The sequence below is a fragment of the Pelodiscus sinensis genome, chromosome 5 (genome assembly GCF_052426305.1).
Source record: "Pelodiscus sinensis isolate ZL-2025 chromosome 5, ASM5242630v1, whole genome shotgun sequence".
NCBI classification, from domain to species: Eukaryota; Metazoa; Chordata; order Testudines; family Trionychidae; genus Pelodiscus; species Pelodiscus sinensis.
The window spans coordinates 15,479,676-15,507,104 of NC_143056.1; the positions used below are offsets into that span (position 1 = coordinate 15,479,676).

The 27,429-nt window shown below is 39.7% G+C and overlaps 2 protein-coding genes across 8 annotated transcripts in view; one reads left to right on the forward strand and one right to left on the reverse strand.

Moving 5' to 3' along the window:
* Positions 1 to 18,122, forward strand: part of SYNE2 (spectrin repeat containing nuclear envelope protein 2) — a 304,665-nt gene extending 286,543 nt beyond the window's left edge. For 6 of the 7 annotated variants that reach the window (XM_075926397.2, XM_075926393.2, XM_075926394.2 and 3 more), the window contains 12 exons: positions 83 to 277; positions 1,091 to 1,373; positions 1,720 to 1,788; positions 2,622 to 2,761; positions 4,837 to 4,966; positions 7,779 to 7,990; positions 9,906 to 10,106; positions 11,808 to 11,936; positions 14,646 to 14,837; positions 15,138 to 15,224; positions 15,408 to 15,454; positions 16,862 to 18,122. In XM_075926397.2, coding sequence (XP_075782512.2) covers positions 83 to 277; positions 1,091 to 1,373; positions 1,720 to 1,788; positions 2,622 to 2,761; positions 4,837 to 4,966; positions 7,779 to 7,990; positions 9,906 to 10,106; positions 11,808 to 11,936; positions 14,646 to 14,837; positions 15,138 to 15,224; positions 15,408 to 15,454; positions 16,862 to 17,084 — 1,908 coding nt within the window. In that variant the 3' untranslated portion in view covers positions 17,085 to 18,122. The remainder of the gene's footprint in view (positions 1 to 82; positions 278 to 1,090; positions 1,374 to 1,719; positions 1,789 to 2,621; positions 2,762 to 4,836; positions 4,967 to 7,778; positions 7,991 to 9,905; positions 10,107 to 11,807; positions 11,937 to 14,645; positions 14,838 to 15,137; positions 15,225 to 15,407; positions 15,455 to 16,861) is intronic. The other variant, XM_075926396.2, reaches the window with a different exon arrangement.
* Positions 18,123 to 19,997: 1,875 nt separating this feature from the next.
* The window catches only part of ESR2 (estrogen receptor 2), a 58,881-nt gene continuing 51,449 nt past the window's right edge, over positions 19,998 to 27,429 (reverse strand). Inside the window, exon 9 of the mRNA XM_006134078.5 lies at positions 19,998 to 24,676. Within this exon, the coding sequence (XP_006134140.1) occupies positions 24,487 to 24,676 (190 nt within the window). The 3' untranslated portion in view covers positions 19,998 to 24,486. The remainder of the gene's footprint in view (positions 24,677 to 27,429) is intronic.

Below are 27,429 nucleotides of genomic sequence, written 5' to 3' on the forward strand. Positions count from 1 at the left end.
AATGCTAGAGCAGGATAGTCTTGAGCACAGGCAAGAAAGAATCACTGCTTAAGTAACCATTTCTTATGTCTGTTTGATATAGGGTTTCCAACAGGAAATAACCCTAAACACCAATAAGATTGATCAGCTAATAGTTTTTGGAGAGCAGCTCATTCAGAAGAGTGAACCTTTGGATGCTATCCTGATTGAAGATGAGTTGGAGGAACTGCATAGATATTGTCAGGAAGTGTTTGGACGGGTCTCTCGATTCCATCAAAGATTGACTTCCAGGCATCCTGTAAGGGATAAGTATGGTCTTGGTGCTTTGGCAGGTGTTGGTATGAAAATGCAATATTCATTGTGTAGCAGCAGCTGAGTAGCAGCATAGTGTTAATGGATTGAGTGCAGAAGGGTCAGGGGCTCATCAGTAATAATTCCCACTTTATCACTTATTTTTTCATTTTCTAAGAGAGAGAAGTCTCTTAACCACTCACAGGGTTGTAAAGGGCTTAAAACGTTTAATGCAGATTTTTGTATCTGTTTTTATATCCACTATTAGCTTCCATAGCATGTTCAGTATTTTCTTTTTCATAATCACAATAGATTTATTTGTGCCCCCAGTTGTTCTTCACTTCCATTTGGGGGACAGATGCCAATCTTTGCTTGTACATATGAGATATCAGCCAATGCTGAGAGTGTTTCGACTCAAAAAGAAATACCATCTATTAAAAAGCCTATGGAAGGATTTAATTAGTATAGGCACCTGGGAATGATGCTCCCCTTTGTCCACCTGATGGTGCCGCACTGTAATTAGCTAGTCATTCTCATTTGCAGAAGGGAGCTATCTCAGTGAAGGTTGGGTGATATGAGGAGGAGGGCGAAGTACTGGGTTGAGGTTGACATTGTAGCTGCAGGAGAAAAGGAAGGGGAGAAAAGGAAAGATCTTCTCTGGGCTTTCCATCATAAGAAAATATGTGGGGACAGACCATTACAGGCTGATGTCTCCATGCCACAAAAAATAAGCTGCTGTATTTCTCCACCTCTTACTGTGTCACTTGTTAAGCAACTTAGATCTATGTTGATTCATCACAATATAAAACAATTATTTTAGGGAATAGAAGATGACAAAGATACATCTGAAAATGAGACAGATGCAGAAGACTCAAGAGAAATCCAAAATGATCCCTGGCATAAGAAGGCAATAAATGAGCTGCCTTCTTCCCAGCAGTCCCTTTGCCATCTGGTTTCCCCTGCACCTGCTTATGAAAGGTCAGGCTGTGAGACCCCTGTCAGTGTTGACTCCATCCCACTTGAATGGGATCACACAGGTGATGTAGGAGGCTCTTCCTCTCATGAGGATGAAGAAGAAGGAACATACTACAGTGCTCTCTCTGGTAAGAACCAGTAATCCCAGACGTTTTGTTTCAGTACAGCCTCCTTTAGCATCCCTAAAGTGGCACCTGTTCTGTTGTTTGCGTCGGGCAGGTGTGTTAATTTGTATTGGTACAAAAGTGTGAAAGTTATTTAACTTTTCGTGATACTGTCTGGACAAAAAGGATAGTGTTGTCTAAACCAACCTTAAAGTTTTGAATGCCCCCGCAAATTCCTTGTTTTCTAAAAATGCTTGATGAAAATAGTAATGAAGTTTTTCCTCTCAGTCAATATTTCAGATGTTTCTATTAATATTCAGAAAATATTCAATATTTGTCCAGTGAGGAAAATGACATTATTCTCTTTCAGATATAGAAATCACTGAAAATCCAGAGGCATATCTTAAAATGACCACAAAAACTTTGAAAGCATCTTCTGGTAGGCACCTGCTAATGCATGTGTCTGAACATGGCAATCTCCCTGTGGCGCACGCTATACTCCTAAACCTCCTTTCATATGTAACGTCTGATTTCCTGCCTTGTGTGGACACCATGTGCCATTGTGTCATGGTGTTTTTACGCTGCAGTAGAAACACATATACATTACAAAGCAGTCAAGAACATGCCATTTACAGTTTTCCTGTCTAAAGCAGGGATGGTTAATGTGCATTTCATTATATAAATCCAAAGTCTTTCAGCTCTTTCATGGTGGTTTGGTCTTGGTATTATTTTTTTCCTTGTTGATTGTAATCACCTAATTATTGAGACAGTAGTTTAGTTATGCTAGTAAAAGCAGCACTTTGTAACTATCGCATATCATTTTGCATTGTGTGTGACAGAGCTTTGGCCATGCCATTAGCTAAATCCCAAATAAGAGTTCAGTATTCTCTTCCACTCAGAACAGGTCTATTCTTGACTCATTTGTCATGCATTGCAGCAAAATGATAGTGTCATGGGAACAGGAACTTACCAAAACTACGGTGCAAACTTTCCTTGTTGTAACTTTCCCTGTCATACTGCAGCCAGACATTTTCAGAAGAAAATAAAATGTCTCATAATTGCATGGCTGTCATTTCATTACCTTCTGGAACACTGCTGACATTTTGCAAATGTGCATGCTTTGCAAGGAAAGCTGCAACACTGCCATTTCAATGCCATCATGTGGTGCCATATTCTACAGACTACTACTTAATTTATTTAAAAAGTAAACGCTTCATTATACAGTGGGGTGGTCTCAAATTCAGGTTGTATTTGTTTTGTTTTATGTGGTAGGAAAATCCATTTCAGAAGCTCTTACCTGGCATTCCCCGGATAGCCCAACCTGCAGGAAACATGAGTACAACCAGACCGAGATGTTAAGAAATGTACAGTCTGGAAGCCCAGAGACAAGCACCCCATATAAGCCAGGCTATGTGAGTTCAAGATCTGTGGATATTAATTATAAGCTAAACACAGTGGCATTAGGAAGAACTTGATGCTTATTTTATGTGTCTCCTTTCAGTTCCTTCCAAGAGAGTGGTTTGAATAGGGTTGTCAGTTTTTTTGATTGGATATGTTCCTGCAGGTTTCATGACAACTTTAATCTTTAATTCCAGGAGACTGTAGGACTATCTTGGATGGCTGACAACTCTAGGTTCAAACTACCCTTTTTCAGCATGCAGGCTGAATGAAGGGACGGGGTTGGCCTAGACATAGCCTGCTATTCCTCCCATTTCTGGTCATTCAAAGAGCTTTCTTGATGGCAAAAAGGGAATTACCAGGGAGACTATGCCTAAGGCAGTGGGAAGCCAGAAGAGAGATCATTCCCAGTGGTTGGTTTCCAGGAGCAGTGTTTTTCAGGCTGCAGTTCTACCTTTGTCTCCTTTTGTATTGCTTGTCCTGCTCTGGCACCTCACTATCTCAAGAGGATTGCACCATAGCCATCAATGCTCTGGTACTCACGGGAATGAAGTAGTGCAGTTAATGCACAAGTTATTGTTAGTGTTGCTTGGTTTTGGTCACATCCATATTTTTCTTAGAATAGCTCTTGCCAAGTCTTAGTAACTGATGGAGTGAATGGAAATGCCTCTAATATTAGATTTTATACAGTGGGTTAGAGTCAACCAATTTCTATCAATAAGTCGCTACGGCCCAGACCTTCAAAGATAGATAAACTCCTAAACTTCCATTGAAATCACTGGGCATGAAGAGCCTTGATAACTTTAAGGAACTGGACCTCTCACCAGCTTAAATGTCATTACTGTATTTCTACCAATAACTGTTGGCATATTTCTGTGGCAGGAAAAATAATGGAGCAAATAATTAAGGAATTCATCTGCAAACGTCTGGAAGATAATAAGGTGATAGGTAACAGCCAGCATGGATTTGTAAAGAACAAATCATGTCAAATCTATCTGATAGCTTTCTTTGGTAGGATAACAAGTCTCGTGGATAAGAGGAAAGTGGTAGACGAGGTATATCTAGTCTTTAGTAAAGCGTTTGATACCACGTTGCGTGACCTTCTTATCAATAAACTAGGGGACTACAATCTAGCTGGGGTGGGGCTACTACAAGGTGGGTGCATAACTGGCTGGATAACCATTCTCAGAGAGTAGTTATTAATGGTTCACAGTCATGCTGGAAGGGCATAACAAGTGGGGTTCTGCAGGGGTCTGTTTTGGGACTAGTTCTGTTCAGTATCGTCATGAACAATTTAGAGAATGGCAGAGTGGGTACAAAAATGATTAAAGGTCTAGAAAACATGATCTGTGAGGGAAGAATTGAAAAAACTGGGTTTGTTTAGTTTGGAAAAGAGAAGACTGAGAGGGGACATGATAGCAGTTTTTAAGTACCTAAAAGGATGTTACAAGGAGGAAGGAGAAAAATTGTTCTCCTTGACCTCTGATGGTAGGACAAGAAGCAATGGGCTTAAGTTGCAGTAAGGGAGGTTTACGTTGGATATTAGGAAAAACTGGATGGTTAAACCCTGGAATAAATTGCCTAGGAAGGCATCCCATCATTGGAAATATTTAAGAGCAGGTTAGATAAACATCTGCTAGGGATGATCTAGACGGTGCTTGGTCCTGACATAAGAGTAGGGACTGGACTTTGTCTGGAAATGGGTGATTTGTCTGGAAATGGGTGACAGGGGAGGGATCATGTAAGGATTACTTGCTGTGTTCCCTCTCTCTGGGGCATCTGGTATTGCCCACTGTTGGCAGACAGGATATTGAGTTAGATGGACCATTGCTCTGACCCAGTATGGCTACTCTCATGACTTGATGACCCTTCCAGTTCTAGTATTCCATAATTCTTTGATTTACCTAGTATATATACAGTACTGTTGCATAGAGATGGTGTTGGCTTGGTGGTACTTGTTGGTGGTGTCTTTATTAAGTGTTACTTTCAAAAGCCTACACTATCACCTTTTATACTAAAGTGCATGCATCTTGAAGGTTCATTGGCATTCCCAGCATGTTAATTTAATAAATGTATTAAATAATTCTAGGCTAAACTGCTAGTGTCTGCAAGCAGTGGGAACATGGACAGTGTGAAAGAAGCGTCTGCTGTATTGAATGATGAGGATCCCCAAAATGATCAGGGGCTTGTGAACATTGCAGCTGCAGAGAAGCAATCAGGTACAGCTAAAGATAAACCATGTAAAGAAATGAATAATAGCTCTTATGAAGTGGTTTATTGTGTGACTCACAAGTTAACAAAGCAAAGACAACATGTCAGCGCACTTACATTGAGAATAGACATACCACTGCTCTCTGAAATGATGCATTTTGCTAAAATTTGCTAAACTGCCTTCTTACTTGACATTGTCTGACCTATATTTATTGCTGAATTCTCAGCCCTTCTATTTCCTCTTCTACACTCAAGAGTTTCAGACTCATCATATACTTGACTTCTGTCTCCTCACTGATAAAAATGTAATGGTTCTCATTTGTTTGTGAGGTTCTAGCCACTTCAAGGGATATTTAATCAGACTGTGAAAATTCTTCACAGACGCCAAGAAGTATGTTACCTTGACTAAGACAAGATTGGTATAACTTGTTTTCTCAGTAACTTATATTCCAATCGTTTAAAAAGTATATTACAGCTGCTGTGTACATAAGCTCTTGATTAATCAAGGCTTGGTAATTACTACATTTTTCACAGCAGAGCAAATCTATAGTTAGAACAGGGACAGTTGAGCTGGCTCTCTTAACCTTACAAGACCCTGTTTTTGTGCATCAGGTGTTCTACAGAACCTTTATAAAAATCAGGTTTGTACTATAGTTCTAAATCTGCAGTAGAGCAACAGTGATAAGTTGCAGTACACCAACCATATTATGCTGCAACTGCATCAGCTCTCACACTGTGACCAGCATCAAGCAGGGTTACTTTGTGGATGAGAGATCTGCAGGGCAGTCCTACATGAGATGGGTAGTGGTGTTGGCGCTCTTCTCAGCACAGAAGCAATACCCCAAAATGCTGGGTTTATGCAGCTCTGTGCTGCTGGAAGTGCCATTTTTCAGATGATCCATAAAACGTGGCCACTTGTATTTTACTTTTCACACCATGGCAATTAATCCTCTCGCCTTTGCCAAATTCAGTCTGGATAATTACATTCAACTTCTTGATATTTCTTCTGTATTTTTGTCTGGATAAAATATTCCTCGGTTATTGCAATCCTGTGTAGTGTCACTGTATTTTCCAAATAATTGTCATTTTACCTGCATAGCTTGCATATCTGGTTGTATAGCTGACCTTCCAGGATACAAGTAGTACATTACAATAATGTTATGATGGTATTTTTATATCAGGTGTAGTAAGACAGATATATATGTCAGCTCCTTACAGCAGTATGGCCCCACTGCCCAAGTCACTAAGGCAGGTCTAGGGTTCAGGACAGTAAGGCCAAATAGCAAAAGTCTTAAGTAGCTGCCCTCCTTCCCAGGGCAGTATGGCTCAATGGCCAGAGTCAGTAGGGCTGTCCTGCAGTTCAGAACAAAGGGGCTATTGGCCAAAGTCTAGGTAGCTGCTTTTCCTTCCAGGGTTGCAATTCACCTCCCTGCACATTGCCAGTGTCCATGGATAGATAGAGATTGGGCACCTGCAACTACTTTCTCCACCAGTTCCTGATCCAAGGCTTGAAGGAAACGATATCTTGCTTCTCAGTCACCCATCACTATCCCCTCTTCCCTGGGTCACTTCCTACCCCTTCTTCCAATGCAGGGGGATCCCTCAGCAATCGCTACCTTGGCACTTAGCTGCTGTTTGGTAGAGGCATCACTCTGGCTGGCGTTTGCCTCTGATGACCCTGGCACTGCAGGAGCCTGCAGTACATGTCTGCTCTGATCAGGGATCAGCTTAGACTGAGCTGCGCTGCACTGCTCTGCCTTATACTGTGATTCCAGTCAGAGCATGAGTAACAAGGGTCCATAGCATGGGATTAACCTTCTCCAGCCCAATGTGGTGTAGAGACACCCCGGCACACAAGGGCTGTGTCTACACTGGCATGAATTTCCGGAACTGCTTAAAACGGAATACTATTCCGTTTTCAGTTTTTCCGGAAAAGGAGCGTCTATATTGGCAGGCTGCTTTTCCGGAAAAGCCCTTTTTCCAGAAAAACATCTGTGGCCAATGTAGACGCGCTTTTCTGGAAAAGAGCCCCAATCGCCATTTTCGCGATCGGGGCTTTTTTCCGGAAAAGACTACTGGGCTGTCTGCACTGGCCCTTTTCCGGAACAGTGTTCCGGAATAAGGACTTATGCCCGAGCGGGAGCAGAATAGTTTTTCCGGAATAGCGGCTGATTTTGTACAGTAGAGCATTGTTGCTTTTCCGGAAATTCAAGGGCCAGTGTAGACAGCTCGCAGCTTATTCCGGAAAAGTGGCTGATTTTCCGGAATAAGTGGCCCAGTGTAGACACAGCCAAGGAGAGAGAATATCTGGTCTGAAGTAGGGATGTAAGCGACTAATTGAGTTACTATTCGGTGCAGGAGGAAGCGGGGGAGGCAGAGCCACAGCGTTCCAGGGAGTCCCAGCTCGTGCCAACCCTGCTGCAGTTCTGCACTTCAAATATAGTAAGTGCCCAGCAGAGTAACCCACCATGGGGTTAGCTCCTGGGGGCAGCACAAACTGGGACAAAACAGTCCCAGCTCGTGCCACCCCCGAGACGCTGTGACTCTGCATTTTATATGTAGTAAGAGTTCTTACTACATTTAAGGTGCAGAGCTGCAATGGGAGCGCTCCCCTCATCGACTAATCGAATAGCCTATAACATTCCATCAATTACTCAATTAGTCATTTAACCGATAGATAACATCCCTAGTCAGAAGCAGATTGCAGAATGGGTTCTTTAGAAACACTAAACTTCATAGTTTGTAAATAATATTCTGTTCTGTTTTAAATAATATTCACGTGATTGGTGTTTTAAAGCATTTCTTGGTATATCACTGTAGGTGTTATTGAGAAATGGGAGCTCATTCAAGCTCAGGATCTAAGAAATAAACTTAGAATGAAACAGAATCTGCAGCAGTGGCAACAACTGAACTCTGATCTCAGTGATATTACTGCTTGGCTGGATAAAACTGAAGAAGAGCTGGAAGAATTACAGAAAGCAAAGCCTGCAACCAGTCTGCACGCAATAGAACAAAGAGTAAAGAAACTGAAAGTATGTTGTCATATACCAAAAATGAGGTTTTAAAAATGTCATTTACTATTTTAAAAGACTTGTTTCTCTGAGCAAAATACTATTTTCCCTATAATTTTTAAAATATTGTTTAACCATAACATTTTGTAGGTTGATACCACAAAAACATATCTGGAACGTCTATCCCAATGTGTGTAGATTTGTATGCTCAATACCCCAAAACTGCACTGGGTATTATGTATCTCCCAGTAAACGGACAAAAGTGACTAGTCCCAGAAAATGGACACAGCATAGATTGTCTAATGCATGGGTTCCCAAACTGGGGGGCATGCAGACATTCTGGGCGGGGGGCGTGAGGTGACCGAGCCCCCCCCCCCCCAAGTTTTGCTGCTGTTTTTGTTTTTCGGCCCCCGTCAGTTCCTTTTTCTCTCTCTCAACAAGTTTTTGCTGCTATGGGGGAGGGGAACGTGATTTCTCAAAAATCAAAAAAGGGGGCGTGAACAGTTTGGGAACCACTGATCTAATGGATTGCTTCAAAAGGTGGACTCATACTGGTCAAACCTCAGTGATCAGAAACTGACTTCTGTTGAGGTGAACATCAAGCTTTATCAATCAAATATGCAGAATAAACTCATTATCTGAGTTAATATTAGGTTTGGGAAGAGAACAGTACTTCGTTTGAGACACAATAAGGCATTCATAAGAATGTGAAGTGGTGGTTTCTGCACGATTTGTGGTGATAATCTTAAATGTTAAGCTGGGCTGAGCCAAGTTGTACTTGGATGGGTGATATGGAAAATTGCTACATTCTTCCAATTTCTAGCCATCACTCCTCCCTGTAAGTTAGTGCTGGATCCTTGATTTCAACACTGCATTAGGGGGCACTATGTTGCTTGTAAATGTTTGTATCTGCGCATGGCTCTACCTGTGGCTGCGGATATCTACAGACAGACGTATGCATCCGCAGATCCGGAGGGCTCCACTCCCAAGAGACACTGCAACCACTGGAGAGGAGTGTGGTCCTGTCACTTCCAGGAGCAAGCTCCCAACCCCAGCAATGTGGCTGTACTGCCCAAAACCCAGACAGGAGGCACCATGGCAGGGCCAGGAGTGATGGGACCACACTCCTCTGCATTGACTGCAGTGTCCTATGAGAGTAGGGCCCTGCAGTTCTGCAGATATCCATGTCTATCCACGGATATCCACAGCCACAGGTCGATGTTTGCATCCACATAGTGTTCTGGTTGTTGGGATTTTTATTTTATTTTGGATGAGATATAATTTAGACCATATGCTTCTTGGGACAGGACCCATTGCCATCACCGTTATCTGTTCAGGCAACGCACAATCGTGGTATAAAATCTGTGTAAAATCAAGTTTCTGAAAATTTTAAATACTATCGAAGTTCTGATTGAATGTCGAATTTTTAACATCCAGGTCCTTGTCAGATTCTCCATTATTGCTCCTACAATTGCAGGTGGGTATTCAGCTTCAAGATACTGAGGAACTCTGCCTTGAAGTCGTCTCTTGAAATATCTCTTGAAGTATCCCTGGAATACTTGTGATTTCTTAGTTTGTGAAAGATTGTTTTTTAGGGTACGTCTTCATAGCAGCGTTATTTTGTGTAGTGCACATCTACACTACAAGCCTTTATTTTGAAGTAATGTCAACCTGGAGGACTTCTTACTCCGACTTATGGTATCCCTCATTTCACAAGGAGTAGGGGAAGTCGAAGGAAGAGTGTTCTTCCTTCGACTTCCTGCTGTGTAGACAGTGCCAAACACTGAATTAAGCTATTTCAACTTAAGCTACGCAATTGGTGTAGTTGAAGTTGCATAGCTTAATTGACTTTAGCCCTGCTGTGTAGACGTACCCTAAATGAAAAATTAAAGTTATTGATAATTTACCGAGAGTTGTAATCTGCTTCTTTTTTCAGAACATGCTTAAAGCCTTTGATAATTACAAGGCTTTAGTGTTCTCCGTTAACCTGAGTAGCAAGGACTTCCAGCAAACAGATAGCACTGAATCCAAAGAGCTTCAAAACAGACTTCGACAAGTGAATTTGCGCTGGGAGAAAGTATCTCATTCAATGGACAACTGGAGAAAGGGTTTAAAACAAACCCTAATGCAGTGCCAGGTAAACAGAGCAAACATTTGTCTTGTAACACTTTGAATGAGGGTTTTATTTGTAATGATCTAATAAAAGTAGATCAGAGGACGCAATGTGGTTGTTGCAGGAATACTGGGACTTCATTGAATTTTTACTCAGATAATAGACTTCTTTGAATGTGTGCCTTCTTTTATGCACAGGAATAGCTACTTTGGACGTAATCAGAACTTGAACTGTTTTTCATAGAAGTCTAGAAATATAGGGCTGAAAGGGAGGAGAGAAGTCATCTAACTTCCCCATCCCCAGTGAGGCAGAACCAAGTAAAACAAGAGTCTGAGGCTCTGAGCCATGAGAGTTATTTCACAACCTCCTCTGGAAGCCTATTCCTGAACTGTTCTTATAGTTACAAAGAAAAGATTAAAAAACTGTGAATAGTCTAATAGCACCTTAAAGACTAACAAAACCTGTAGCTGGTATCATGAGCTTTCTTGGATACAACCCACTTCTTCAGATGAACGGAGTATTAAAAGTTCAGTTCCAAAATAAATAGGGGAATGAGGGGTGAGAGAAGGAAAGGGGAAAAGTAGTGAATTAGAGTATTCCTGTTACATGAAGCTGATAGAGAAGGTGCAAATTGTTCATAAGTACCCATTGTTTGGTTGGTTAAGTCATTAGGATGTGGGTGGTAGTGTGCTAGCCAGCCAATGTCTTTATTCATACTTTTGTGATGGGTCCCAAACCTGTAAATGAAGTTAAGTTCCAATGCTTCACTGTGTATTTGGCTTGTGGAATTGGCCAGAAACAACATGGTGACTTAGAGATCCATTAGTGAGTGCCTGGGCAGGTTAAAATGTTTTCCTTCCTGTGTGTTGCCTTTTTGGATATCTGATTTTTGTTCATTAATTCTTTCCCGTGAAGACTGTCCAGTTTGGCCAATATACATGGCAGAGGGGCATTGCTGGCATTTGATGGCATAGATCACATTAGTGGATGTGCAGTTAAATGAGCCCCTGTTGTAGTTGCTGCCGTGGTTGGGTCCAGTGCTGAAATTGCTTGTGTAGATGTGTGGACAGAGTTGGCACTGGGGCTAATTGAATGGGTAGGTTCCTGGATGATTATGTTGGAGGTGTGCTGTGTGGTTAGGCACTGGGGCTAATTGAATGGGTAGGTTCCTGGATGATTATGTTGGAGGTGTGCTGTGTGGTTACTAGAAAGCTACCCCTCTGAAGCTTATAGTTACAGTTTTTTCTAGTGTTTAACCTAATTGTCCCTAGCAGCAGATTAACCTGGTTACTTCTTGTCTTACCTTCAGTGGAAAAACAATTGATGACCATCCTCTCTGTTTAAGAGCCCTCAAGGTAGTGGACAACTTAAGCCTGTTTAAAGCAATTTGCAAACAATCCACACAAGTGCATGAGGCAGCACTATCTTATTAACCCTTGTTTTATAGATGTCATGCAACAATTGAAGAAGAGAGGTTAAATCACTTGCATAAAGCCACAGAAAGAGCTGATAGCAGAGTCTGAGCTGTTAATTGTAATTTTAGTACAGGATTACTTTTTGAGTAATCCTCTAGTTGACAACAAAGCTAAGTAACAACACGTGGTCAACTATTTCATTGTGTAACGACAGAGCAACAGTGTTTGGTTGATTTAATTATAATAATCTGTCTCCCTGCCCACCCATGTCAGGGCACATATTCTTGTAAACCTTTACTTGTTTCTTTAGGACTTCCATGAACTGAGTCAGAAACTACTCTTGGGACTAGCAAATGCTGAAAGTCGAAGACATAAAGCACAATTCACTGATCCAAATTCTGACCCTCATACAATACTGGAGTGCCAAAAAGAATTAATGGTATGTTACATTTATTCAGTGTTGGTTACTGAATCAAAGTATCAGACTAACATTCAAGTTACTTCCATGAAAATAAAAAGTATGGCTATTGATTAATCATAGTTAAATTATGTGATTAACTCAAAAAAATAATCATGCTTAAAAATAGAATATAAATTGAAAAATATTTTGGATGTTTTCTACATTTTCAAATATTTGTTTTCTATTATAACAGAATACAAAGTGTATAGTGCTCGTTTTATATGTATTTTTATTACAGATATTCACACTGCAAAAATGATAAATAGTATTTTTCACTTCACCTTATACAAGTACCATACAGCAATCACTTTATTATGAAAAGATCACTTACAAATGCAGAATTTTTTTTTGTTACATAGGTGCACTTAAAACCAAAAAGTAATGTAAAATTTGCAGAGTCTACAAGTCCATTCAGTCCTACTTCTTATTCAGTCAATCATTTAGAGAAACAAGTTTATTTACATTTATAGGGGATAGTGAAGCTAAATATGATAGAGGTACTGTGTGTGAACAGTACTCATGAAGGTCCAGGACTAAGTGTACTGATTTGTGTTGCAGTATGAATAGCTGATGAATAATCTTTTCCGTAAAACCCTGCAATTGCACCTAAATCCTAGTCTGCATCACCCTCTGTAATTGTTCCTTTTCATAGAATCATATAAGATTAGGATTGGAAGAGACTTCAGAAGATCCTGTTCTCTCACACCTGGTCAAAGTAGGACCAATCTCAACTAAATCATCCCACACAGTGCTTTTTCAAGCTGAGCCTTAAAAACTTATAGGGATGGAGATTTCACTACCTCCCGAGGTAACCCATTAGGATGCATCTACACTGCACCGTACCTCGAAATAAGATATGGAATTTGAGCTATGCAAATTGCATATCTTATTTCAATCTTATTTTGAAATAGCTTATTTTGTAATTTGGCACTGTCTACACAGCACCAACTGTCAAAATACTGTGAAACATCCCTTCATCCTTGTGGAATGGAGTTTACAGGGATGACTGAATAGTGAGCCTGTTGTATTTCAAAATAACAGGTGCACTCCAAAAATGCGGAATAACTATTTTGGAATGCCTGCGGTATCCCGAAATAGTGCTGTAGGGTAGACATAGACTTTCTGTACTTCACCACCCGTCCTGGGGAAATAATTTTTCTTAATATTCAATCCATACCATCTCCACTGCAGCTTGCATCCATTGCTTCTTGTTCTGTCTTGTGCCACAAATATAGCTTGGCTCCATCCTCTGTGGAATCTCTCCCCCCTTTCAGGTAGTTGAAGGCTGCTATCAAATCCCCCCTTATTATTCTCTTCTGCAAACTAAATAAGCCCAGTTCCCCCTGCCTCTCCTCATGTGCCCCAGTCCCCTAATCTTTCCTGTTGCCCTCCTCTGGAATCTCTCCAGTTTGTCCACATTCTTTCCAAGTCAGGGGGCAAACTGGATGCAGTATTCCAGGTACCGCCTCACAAGTGTTGAATAAAGGAGAATAATCACTTCTCTCAATCTGCTGGCAATGCTCCTCCTAATACACCCTGGTATGCTATTACCCTTCTTGGCAACGAGGGCGCACTGTTGTCTCCTATCTAGCTTCTTGTTTACTATAAGCTCCAGGTCCTTAGCCAGTCAGTCCCCAACCAATAGCAGTGCAAGGGATTCTTCCTTCTTAAGTGCAGAACTCTGCACTTATCCTCATTGAAAGATTTCTTTTGGCTCAATCCTCCAATTTGTCTCGTTCATTTTGGACCTTATCCATGCCCTCCGACGTATCTACCTCTTTCCCCAATTTAGTGTCATCCGTGAACTTGCTGAGGGTACAATTCATCCCATCATCAAGATCATTCATGAAAACGTTGAGCAAAACCAGCCCCGGGACTGACCCTGGGGATACTTTGCTTGATACTGGGTGGCAGCAAGACATTGAAACAATGATCACTGCCTACTGAACCCAGCGATCTAGCCAGCTTTCTATTCATCTTATAGTCCATTCATCCAAGCCATACTACTTTAATGTGCTGGAAAGAATACTGTGGGAAACTGTATCAAAAGCTTTGCTAAGTCAAGCTATATCAAGTCCACTGCTTTCTCGTTATCCACAGACCCAATCTCATCATAAGCGACGAGGAGTCTTGTGGCACCTTATAGACTAACTGAAGTGTAGGAGCATAAGCTTTCGTGGGCAAAGACCCACTTCGTCAGATGCAAGACGCATCTGACGAAGTGGGTCTTTGCCCACGAAAGCTTATGCTCCTACACTTCAGTTAGTCTAAAGGTGCCACAGGACTCCTCGACTAACACGGCTACCCCTCTGATACTTAATCTCATCATAGAAGACGACAATTAGGTTGGTAAGGCATGACTTGCCCTTGGTAGAACCATGTTGAATATTTCTGATCACCTTCCTCTCCTCCAAGTGTTTCAAAATGGATTCCTTTGAGAACCTGTCCCATGATTTTTCTGGGGACTGAGATGAGGCTGACTGAGCTGTAGTTCCCTGGATTCTCCTTCTTCCCTTTTTTTAAAGATGGGCACTACATTTGCTACCTTTGGGTCATCAAATATGTTACACTATTTACTAAACTGTTGTAGAAATAAAATTAGTTGATCTTATGAAATTCTAATCCTCCCATATGGTTAGAGCAATTAATTATACTGATTGTTATATTTCAAACCTTTTCCTTTTTAAGCAACTGGAGAAAGAGCTGTTGGAACAGCAGCTTCAAGTAAATGCTCTACAGGAAATCTCTACCTACCTTCTGGTTAAGTCAGATGGAGAAAATTATATTGAAGCTGATGAAAAGATACACATAATTGGAAAGAAACTGAAACAGCTTCTTGAACAGGTTTCACATGATTTAAAAACTTCACAAGGAAACATGGTGAGTCAGGGGTATGATTTTTTAAACTTGTGCTATAACCAGTGCTATAAGAAATAGTGATGCAAAATCACCCCAAAATCTGAAGAATCAAGATCAGAAACTGTAAAAGAAAATCAGGATGGATTACAATGTATATGTATGTAGAGCTTATCAAATATGTGCAATTATTGGAGTACGCTCTGTGGGGTGAGGAGGGGGGGACCAACATATTGTATTAAGATAGCCATATACAACATTTTGCAGTTCATGTGTTGATGCTTTATGTATCCACATTTTAGCGGTGTGTGATTTGTTTTTTAGGACAAAAGTGCATTTCTCCCAGCTGCAGATGACTTGGATTCTGGAGGTTATCATCCATTAATAGTGAAATCCAAACCACAAGAAATGGCAAGAACTTTTTAAATCAAATGCCTATTTTTCTAAAGCTTTTGCTGTGTTTTCAACCTGCCTTCCCTTGAATTGAATCTGTACTTTAACCTCAAATCTTTTGAAACTTGTTCATTTTAGATATGAGAGAGTTTGCATTTGAATGTCCTAGAGTTGGGTAATTCTAAATATTTATCTTAACAGGTTGGTGTAAGGAGAACTTCAGAAAGGAAGAGCAACAACAGTGTCAGGTAGCACATTATTTTTGGTAGAAATGAAGAATATGTTTTAAAATAAAAAGAGTAGGCAAAGCTGATGGCTTGGTGCCAGTGTGGTGTGCTGCTAAATAGCAAATAAATATGGAGAGACTCTGCTCCTAATATGTCTGTCTAAATTATGGATACAATGTATATGTATTCATGGCTGACTATGCTGTTTCTCCCAGATACCAACATGCACCTTGTGAGACAGGGGTGGTACAAGTCTGCCTATATTAGCCCTTACAAAACCCATGTTTCACTATAGTTTTGCACTTATGGAAACTTTACCACAATATACCCTTTTGAAGGTTGGCCCTTTTACAATTGGCAGAAGCAACAAGCTGCAGCCTTATTTCTTCTTCTTTTATTCTTGAGGTGATGATACATTCTTACACTCCATGAACCTGCAGGGACTACAGCTTTTGTGGGCTGGACAAATCAGCCACCACTCCAGCCAAGTGTGGGTGATAGAATAAGGGTAAAAGGGTCAGAGATAACCCTCCTGCATTATAGGGTGAGGAAACTGCACAGTGTGAGGCCTAGTCTTCTATAAAAGAGACACACGCTCCCTTATAGATACATTAGGCTCTTGAAAACTAAGATACTGTTTTTAAAAAACAGACTTCAATAGCCCTAAGCAAGATGCAGCCTGTTACTCTAATCTATTAATACATAGTGCATGTTCCTAAAGGCTAAATTATGACATTTTGGAGGATTTTCCTTATGTAGTAGACTGTTATTAGTTGCATTACCTAGTAGATTTCACCACACCATTTTTTAAGTAGATTTCAATGCGTTTCATATCTGAAGCAATCTCTGTTCTCATAAGCGAAGGCTGCATTCCTTAAAGGGGAGAGGGTTAATGTAATTGAACAAAACTAAGAGGCTGCGTCTAGACTGGCAAGTTCTTCTGCAAAAGCAGCTGCTTTTGCGGAAAAACTTGCCAGCTGTCTACACTGGCCGCTTGAATTTCCGCAAGAACACTGATGATTTCATGTAAGAGTGTCAGTGTTCTTGCGGAAATGCTATGCTGCTCCCATTCGGGCAAAAGCCCTCTTGCGCAAATGCTTTTGCGCAAGAGGGCCAGTGTAGACAACGCGGTATTGTTTTGTGCAAAAAAGCCCAGATCGCGAAAATAACGATAGGGGCTTTCTTGAGCAAAACCGCGTCTCGATTGGCACGGACGCTTTTCCACAAAAAGTGCTTTTGCGGAAAAGCATCCGTGCCAATCTAGACTCTCTTTTCCGCAAATGCTTTTAATGGAAAAACTTTTCCGTTAAAAGCATTTGCTGAAAATCATGCCAGTCTAGACGTAGCCAGAAAGTGTGTGTGACAGTGTGTGTGCCTTGTTTTTAATATTTCCCCTTATTAAAATAGCTGATTATCCTTTATTTACAGACTGGAAAACCAGCAAGCCACTCAAGCAAGTTCCAGCCCCCACTCCTTCTTTTATCGTGTTTTAAGAGCAGCTTTACCCCTGCAGTTCCTCTTCCTTTTGTTTTTGCTTCTGGCCTGCATGATCCCATCGTCAGAGGAAGATTACAGCTGCACACAAGTGAACAATTTTGCTCGCTCTTTCTATCCCATGCTGAGATATACCAATGGACCACCTCCAACCTAGAAAGCATCCCATCTCTTTACAATATACCAAAACACGATTTTTCATGGGTGCTTATTTTCATGCTGCTTCTATCAAGCACTGCATTGGTGTAGTTAAATATAGAAAGTTCCATTTGGTTTCATATTTTGACCTTCTCTGCTATGCTTTCCTGACACTGGTTTCCTGGGTGCCACAGCAAGAATCTGTGTACTACCATTGAAATATAAGTGAGGCATTAGTTCAATAGCCTATTTCCGATGCATAGCAGGGCAGCGAACATATTAAACCTCAAAAGACCTTTTCCGAAATTGGGAGGGTTTTTTGTGAGAAATACAGCATTAATTGTACAGAAAATGAACTTTTTCTATAAATTTTTTAAAACTCTATAAGCAGCATACTTTGATGCACTAGATATATTATCATTTTATAAATACAGTCCTCATAACATAGAAGGTCCACAGAACAAAAGTTGACAGATTAATAATGGGACACCAATTACAGCAAGTACAGTAATGTTAAACACAGATGGTCTGTATCGTGGTTTAATATGTGCACTTGGCTTGCCTTTGTCACATGATTGGCAACAGTTTGCATCTTCAGGTACTGTAGTAAACTGATAGAAACATGTACATGTGATATTTTTGTTATACTGTACTCAGTGAACATGATACATATTTTATGTGCAGTGTTGAGGACTGCTGTGTTTTAGTTGGATGTGTCTTTTTTCATACTATGTTTTAAATAAGAATTGATTATATTGCATGCAAGTGGTTTATATTGTGCATAATTTCTAAATTAAAATAATTATGATGCGGATTATACACTATGTATACAAATGTAAACTGACCTTTTCATCAAAGATCTTTGGTTTAATAATCTTCTGAATAATGTACAGTATGCCAAAAGAGAGATTTTTATAAGTTAACTTTAAGCCACTTCACATTTAAAGTGAAGCTAAAACTTCGAGTGATGATATGAGAAAAAGTTTTATTAGAATATAATATTTGGTGGAGGGACAGTTTAAACATTTTTCTCATTAAAATTCTGCTGATGTTTGCAGTTACTGAATCTTTTATCTGCTGGGTTTCATGCTTACAAATGAACATATAAATCAAAAATGCTTTGTGGACTGAATACAACTGAGTCAATCCAAAATGCTTTAGAAACTAAAATGTGGTGCAGCAATTTGCAAATAAGGACACTCTATAGGTGGTCTGCTGCATCTCGATACAAGAATAATCAGAAATAGGTTGTTTGCCATTGCATAGCTCTTTTTTCCCCCCCAACAGTCTCCCCCCACCCTACAACTCACTCCCACAAGAGGAGTAAATTCAACAATTTAGTGCCCCCCTTGAGGCCGTTATCTTGAAATACCTTCACAACTTCAAACTAATTTATATGAACTTCCCCATTATTCATCTCTCTTAAGGGAAAGGGGAAAGTGTCCAGCAAGGGGGACACCATGTGGATAGCAAAAAGAGCCCTCTTACAGTGCTAATCATCTTGGCTGTGCTGTAGGGCTCATGAATAAGAAATACGCCTGGGTCTAACACTACATATATTTTGAAGGTGTGGGGGAAAGGATTTTTAAAACCAGTTTTGCAAAAAATCCATGAAATACCAAACTTTGTGTCTTTCCTATCCCCACCTACATTTGCCTGCTTTGACCCAGTAATTCTCCTGCTATTCCCAGCTACAATCCCCATGCCCCTTCAAACTGCAGGTAGGTTTGTGAAAACAACTTGTTTTATGTTTACCTCTTTGGAAAGAGAGCGCGTCCCTTAAAAGCTCCCTGCAGTGAATGTAAACAGATTATATTCCAGGCTTGCACTCCAGGGCTGCGTCTCGACTGGAATGATTTTCCGCAAATGCTTTTAACGGAAAAGTTTTTCCATTAAAAGCATTTGTGGAAAAAAGCGTCTAGATTGGCATAGACACTTTTCCACAAAAGCACTTTTTGCAGAAAACCATCCGTGCCAATCTAGACGCAGTTTTGCGCAAGAAAGCCCCAATCGCCATTTTCGCGATCGGGGCTTTTACGCAAAACAATACCACGTTGTCTACACTGGCCCTCTTGTGCAAAAGCATTTGCGCAAGAGGGCTTTTGCCCGAAGGAGCAGCATAGCATTTCTGCAAGAACACTGACAATCTTACATGAGATTGTCTGTCAGTGTTTTTGCGGAAATTCAAGCAGCCAGTGTAGACAGCTGGCAAGTTTTTCCGCAAAAGCAGTTGCTTTTGCAGAAAAACTTGCCAGTCTAGACGCAGCCATTATCAATGTAGGTTAGAAAGGTGATGATCACCTCTTTCCTCTCCCTACCCCATTATACTATACTTTGTTTTGAAGCTGATTATTTTTATCTTGTCTACAGCATCAGTACTTTTAGTTCTTTACACCTTTACCAAATCCAGCCATTCTTTCCTTTTGCTTTTCCAGTGTGTTATAAACACCCATGTAAAGCTTTTTGCCAATTATTGGTTTTAAATTGCTGACAGACAATATGCAGTGTGTATGCCATTAAGTGACTTTTCTAAGAGAAAATCTGTAGAAGATTAAAAGGCCTATGGAAAATTTCATAGTTTGCAATTTACCTTCATTATGTACAATTCTATCAAATTACCAGGGTAATGTGATATATAATATACAAGGAGTTTGTATCATATCTCAAAATGTCCAAAGCAATAAGTTGAAAGGAACCTTATCAAATTATCTTTCAGACTTCAAAAGTTACTTTTACTCATGGTTGAGTACAATTACCCTTTTATAGTTTTGACACTGTAGGGTTCCTTCTTAGGGTTGGGGCTGCTGGCTGTTGAAATAATTTTTTAAGATAAAGAATTAAAAGTTTTGCAAATAGATGCTGTGCATGAGGAAAAGCTGGGCATAAGAAAAACTACCGACTTCAGGAATAACTATTTTGCTCTTCAGGAAACTAGCCATTTCTTGTGGATCACAGACTACAGATCACTTATTTCTAATAGATCCAGTGAACTACAGAAAACTATTTTTGCTTTTGGGATGTAGGGCTGCATCAGGATCAGTTTAACTCAAAACTTCCAGCTCATCCTTCATTGTTGCAACCGAAAACAATGTTTTAAGAAAACATATGGCATGTCAAGGCACATAATGTAAGAGAAAATTCAAGTCTACGATTTAAAATTATACTCATTCTAGTAACTTATTAATAAGCTGCTACTACCAAAAAAATACATTACACTTTATATGATACTTGTTTATTCCACCACAAAAATCTACAATAAAACACACACATTACTGGAAAAATACCATCAGTCTACAGAAGTAAAAAGCAGCTGAGATAAGGTAACTTTTTCCACTTGATTTGGCATTCACAAAATATTTAAAAAGGCACCAAATTCAATTCTAAAAACATTTTTAAAACTTTTTCAGTGAAGATACATATGTGAAACTGGATTTAAAATACAAGACTATGGAAACAGCATACATTCACAACCACAATACTGTATTAACATTTCACAGAGATGCTAACTGCTTTTCATGAAAGCAAACCACAAAAAATATGAAAAGTCATTATTTTAGCCAGTACCACTAAAAATAGCATCTTACTAAAGTGACAGTCCTAAAAGCTTTGAGAAAACAAGAACTGATTCTGAGCACAGCACACCGGGAATTTAGATAACTCTTGGTAACAATGACTGCAAATGTTTTTTAAAATATGTGTAGCTAGAAGTAAAAGCGTAGATGCTACAGCACTCCTTTTGAATCACTACAATTTATTATTAGTAAAATTTGATAAAAATGAATGTGTTTTAACATTGCCCATAAATTCACCTTTATTTACATGGCTAAAATGTTAAATGAGTAGAACCATTTTATCATTTTTTTTTTTTTAGATTTGTCATTGTATCGAAGCATTAAAGATAAGTTTCTAATATCTAGCTATTTTTGTTGTTCAAAGAAATATACAAACATTGCAATTATCTAAAGCATAATTTATGACAAGACCTCTCAGATGAATTGTGGGCTTATATACAAATATATGTAATGTTCAGTATACACTTCAACAATCCTTCTTGGCTTGTATATGCCTATATAATTTTCTCCAATATCATTTTAGGAACCGTGTCAGCCTTAAGCACATGGTTAATTTCCTTGCTGAGTCAAAAACTTAATGGGATATAAATAGAAACAACAATGTAACATGCCTGTTTCTTAAAGAAGGGAAAATAGATATGTTCTTATTATTCTCAACCTCCCACCTCTGCAGCAATACAAGCATCCATTCTATTTATAATAAGGTCACACTCCTCAGCTGTGCTGAGTGTAAAGGAGGAAAATCCTTCTGCCTCCTGCCAACCTCTCCCCATACAAGGTAAAGTAACCATAAGGTACGCCAGCTAGAACAGGCTCCTATCGAACATTCTGCCAGCCTGAGCCCTCCCATAATGCCATCTGTCTTCTCATCAGCTGGCCTCAACACTCCCTCTGATGAGAAACTTCAGGAAAGACTGGGATAAAAGCCAACTGTATCCCTTTAAGGCATGGGTTCCCAAACTGGGGGGCGCACGTGAAGAAATTCCAGGGGGGGGGCATAAGGCAACCCTGCCCCCTCCACACACATACCCTGTCAATCCCACCCTAAGGTTTGCTGCTATTTTTTTGGGAGGGAGGGGCGTGAGGGTTTCTCAAAAATCAAAAGGGGGGGGGCGTGATGCCAAAAAGTTTGGGAACCACTGCTTTAAGGTATCTCAAGTTGGCCACTCAAAAGTGGAGGCACCCAACAATCACTAGTCACTTGTAAATCTTGGCCAAAATATAAAAAAAACTTATGAATGTATATTTGTTTCATTCACATTGTAGGTTCCTCAGAGTACATATTTTTGGCACACCTTTTGTTCATTAAAATCCTATGCTGTAATTACAACCACACTGTTAGTACACCGGAGCCAAAATATATCTTGGGGTGGATACTTCAGTATATATCTGCATGGTATCATATGGACAATAATACAACCTCAGAGATTCAGGCGCATGCATTTTGGGTCATGCTTTTCAAACACTCAGAATTCAAAAATGTTACAATCGATAAAGTCAAACATTTTGGCTACTGCAGTGCACAAATAGATTATAGGGGTGCATTTGCAGAAATAGGCCCTGGAAATAAAGGGCCTGCCCTTAAAGGATGCCGATGCTCTTTAAAATTCTTAAATGTGAGATGAAGTTGAGGGGTTGTTAGCATCTTTCTGCTTGAAAGCCCAGGACTGAGGAGCAAGGGATGAAGTAGAGAGGAATAAGATGAAACAGAGCACCTGTATAACCTATTGCTTGCTCACTGGTCCTTCACTTTCATAAGTGCTCAATTCATTCATGTTTTAAAAACAAAGAATAAGAGAAAAATCCAGTTTCTAATGCAGATACACAGCAGAAAAGATGACACAGTCACACATTGAGACTGGAATCTGTTCTTATCATTCTGGAAAAAATATTGGAGAGATACAGGCCATGATTAATTCAGCTTCTTAGACAAGAAATTATATGCTCATTTTTTATAAAGTAAACATCTTGTCATGCAACTAATTATTTTTACAGTACTAACTGTATTTAACAGATTCCTTGTGTACATTATTTAACCACAGAACATAAAATGCATATATCTATATTAAATGTCAGCTATTGCACCAAAGAACATATGCAAGTGAAAAAGTGAGACTTAAAAGGAGAAAAATTATGAAAAGTGACCTTTCTATATTGTTTCAGCAAAAATAAACTAAAAATTACAAAGTTACAATTACACCACCTCCTGAATATGAAAGCTGCTAAAAATCAAATAAAAGGTACTTGGAAATGGCATTTTGAAATGGTTTTTAAAACAGTTAGTTTTCTTTTTTGGCCATATGTTTGTTATGTGTAAAAACAAGTCCTGGATTCATGTACAATCATACAATTTTTTAAAAGAACGTATAGCGTTAAATAGAGCTTCCAAACAGAAAAAAGACCAATGGGACAAGTGGTTAGGCCAAAATGTAACCACACCTTTTAACAAATTTTAGATGACTACATGTAGTGCTTACTACAGTTGCAATCAAAACAGGCATCAATGAATTCAAAACTATCCCTGCATTTTCTCTTTCCATTTGTTACAGTTGCTGCCGCACTAGTATACTTGTCTTTTTTTTTTTTTAAGTAACAAGTCTGAAATAAAACCGTCCTCAACATTTGGTATAGTATGAGATCAAAACAAGTCTACAGAACAGAGCCTGATTCATTAAACACAAGTGTTTTCAGCCCTCCTGTAAAACACAATATCCCTGACTTCAAAATGCCAACAAAAAAAAACCTGAATAATAGTCAGAATATGTCAGTGACACAAACCAGTGAATGAACGAACAAAAAAATTCCCTCTGAAGAGCCTGCCATAATTTCCATAGAAATCACCAGAAAGTCTCTCCATCAACTTACATGGGCATCAAATCAACCGCTAATTTAATCACACACCTAAATGACCACAACATACAACTAATCACTGTGGTATCTAATCAAGTCCATTAATCTCCAGTGTTATTATCAAAGACTAATTAATTTAATTGCAGCATGAGACAAAATATTACACAAGCAAATGATAGAAAAATATTTTATTTTCCAGCGGAGGCTATGGCCATATTATGTCCTCTCAGACTGAATGCAACTTAGACAGCTGCAGAAATCAACAAGACATATTTTATATGACTGCGTTTTTAGTGAAATGCAGATCAATTGCCACACATGGAGCAGTCCACCTCCCAGAGGCGTTTTTCCCTTCTCTCATTTAGGATTCCTTTAAGAGCATTGCAAAAGCATAACATAGAGTAGAGCTTCCCTAGCAATGCAACTTACATGGAACTTCCTCTTGAAAGTAAGTGGGCAAAACTGAGTCATGTAAGTTAAAGCAGATCTCAGTTGAAATGCTGCTCTACTCCTTCTACCACTCCCTACAGGTATGTACAATGCATTACCAGAACCCCCTGAACCTGACAAGACTGCTAGAAAATTCTTGATTTATAATGGAAGTGAAAGGAAGATTGTGAAATTGCCTAGGAAATCATTTTCAAAAAATAAAGGGGTTGTATCACATTCTTTTTACTAAATGCATATAATAAACATCAATTTCTTGATCCTTCATACCTATACATTAAGTCAGTATAAATGTACAAAACAGCACATTAATCTCAGTGACACTAAATTTTCAAATTTAGTATTAGATGAAAACAACTAAGCAGTCAAGTCAATCTGTAAGCAGTTGAGTACCATGCACAAAGAATGTTCAAATACTAAAAGTAGGTTCACAAAACAGACACAAAAAAGCTGTCTAAGATTCATGAGACATATCAAGTTTGCTATACCTCTAAACAATGGTGTTTTGCTTCACACTTTCTTACGAACCTGATCTTCCAAGTAACTATAAAGTTATTGTGCTGCCATATTCCAAGTACTGCCTCTAGTATCAGTTTGTTCTGCTGGGACATAGTCAGAATCTGTAACTGCAGACTTTCTTTGACCTCGAAGTGTGTGTGCATTCAGCATCTCCAGTAGCAAATCATAGACTGGAACCACATTTTTACACTTCATGCTCAGAAGGTGCTCCATACCTTTGTTACTGTGAACAGAAACAGTAACAAGTCAACACTCTGAAGTGATTTGAATACATTTAATCCGAGTGGGTTTTAGGGCTGGGAGGTAGTGAGACACATGTTCACAACTCAGAAGTCAACACACAGACATTTTCATCCTCATGGATTCTTAACAAACAGACCTGTTTTATTATTTTAATTCCACTTAAGGTGAGAGTTACATTTAAGGAACAGACTTGCTGAGGGTTATAGTGAGCATGACTGAGCACTGCAAGGAAATGCTTTTGTGGAAAAATCTGGGCTGGAAGGATTGTTGAGGTTCATCCTGCAAAGGGTAGCTTGGTGATAGAAGTCAGGGTAAGATCTTCATGCTTGTCTGCTGGCTGTTGGTGCCAGAACTATGAGCTACATTAGCATAGCATTTGAAGTACCCATAGTGCAAGGCTGGTGACTGAATCCCTTCCTGGCCTGGGTGAACCCCAAAGTGTCACATCATGGCAGATGAAAGGCTGAAAATGTTACCTGATTGCTAATGCACTAGGTCCACAGGATGGTATCTTCCTGGCACAGAGGAGCAGATATGGCTCCTCCCTGTATATCTAAAACATAGCTGACAGATGTTTACCTGCTCTTAAAATCTCCAGTGATGGAGATTCCACGACCTTCCTAGGCAATTTATTCCAGTGCTTATCCACCATGACAGCTAGGAAGTTTTTCCTAATGTCCAACCTAAACCTCCCTTACTGCAATTTAAGCCCATTACTCCTTGGCCTAACCTCAGAGGTCAAGGAGAACAATTTTTCTCCTTCCTTGTAACAACTTTTTATATACTTGAAAATGATTGTACTGTCCTTCTGCAAGTCTTCTCTTCTCCAGCCTAAACACACCCAGTATTTTCAATCTTACCTCATAAGTCATGTTTTCTAGACCTTTAATCATTTTTGTTGCTCTTCTCTGGACTTTCTCCAATTTGTACAACCCTTTCCTGAAATGTGGTGTTCAAAACTGAACACAGTACTCCAGTTGAGATCTAATCAGCAGAGAGTAGAGTGGAAGAATTACTTCATGTCTTTCTTACCATGATCCTGCTAATGCTTCCCAGAAAGATGTTTACTTTTTTTGCAACAATGTAACACTGTTGATTGTATTTCGCTTGTTGTCCTCTGTGACCCTCAGATCCCATTCTGCAATACTCCTTCTAAGCTGTCATTTCCCATTGTATAGGTGTGCAATAGAGTTTTTCTTCCTATATAAAGTACTCTGCATTTATCCTTATTGAATTTCATCCAATACTTCAAGACATTGTTCCAGTTTGTCCAAATCATTTTGAATTTTAATCCTATTTTCCAAAGCCCTTTTAACCCTTCCCAGCTTGCTATATTGTCTTCAAACTTTATACTCTGTGCCATTATCTAAATCATCGATTAAGATATGGAACATATGCCACTTAAGATAAGCATTGTTGCCAGTATAGTAAGAACAAGTATATGATAAGGGTAAAGGGCAAGAACACAAACAATTCTGTTTACCCTAACGTACTGATCATGTAAACCGGGCCAAAGGACAGGAAGATCCAGATCGGAACCAGATCAATAACTAACAGCTAAGTTCTACATCAGCACTAATGAGTAATCTCTGGAAATTTCCAAACTGCCAAACAAGGCAGGAAAACTGTATTTAAGGCTGCCTCAGAGACTAGCAAATTGGACTTCACCGATGGGCTTTGGGTACCGGCACCTCGGAAGCTGAGACAACCTCCCACTTCATCCGCAGCCTACCCAGGGTCCCAGGCTAACAGGAAGGGACGTAAGATATGCCGCTTCTTTGTTATGTTGTTCTTCCATTTATGGGGCACAGCTGTTAGCTATCAGGAATTAAACTACTTGTGTTTGACAGATACCTGTGTGGCGTCCTTTGTATTTTGAGAGCCCAGTGTCAGACCTGAGACTTACTCTGGCCTGCTACACTAGTCCACAGTGTCTAATAAGCCTCTTGTACTCTCCTCAGTTGCTGTAACTCTGGGAAAACCTGCTGAAGGATATGTATAGATGCACTCTAATCCCAGAGGGAGGCGGAGTTTGGTATCCATGTGTGTGGATGCAGATTTTTGGCAGAGTAGCTGAACAGTTTCTACAAGGCCTTCACTGATAGGAATTGTGAATCTTTCATGCAAAGACAAAATGCAAAATAGCCAATAATTAATGAGCCTTTTCCTGGACTGTCTATAAGAATTTCCAGGACTTTTGCCATTCTGCAAAGAAGGCCTTGAAATGCCCTGCAGGCATTCAGTGGAGGGAACAGCTTCTGGCAATGAATATGATATATGAGTTGGAATTGCACCAAAGCACCCATGGTTTCCTCCTCTTCTGGAAGTTGATCTGAGAGGGTTATTTTTGTGCCCTGACCAAATACTGTGACAAGAGTGACTGGGTTCTTTATGTGACTAAGGAGCTAGGTCTCCTTGTTTAATGAATGCTCCAAAGTGCCCAGGCAGACCCAAGAAAAGGACTATCTGGGTAATATGTAAATGGCCAAAGGGTGCATACCAGCTTTTCCCTACAGGATCCCCTATATTCTCTGTGTCTGCTCTGATTTCTAGCCTGGAAATCTGTCATGGTTTCAGAATAGTAAGAATCACGAAGTAGCATTGTTGGAGAATAGGAAGGTGACCTACACCCATGAACATTAGAGGCAGCAGAAGAGTAGGAATACTATTCCTACAGGGGGGAGAAGCAGATTTCGCTGGAGGGAGAGGAGATGCCTTACTGGGCAGCGAATA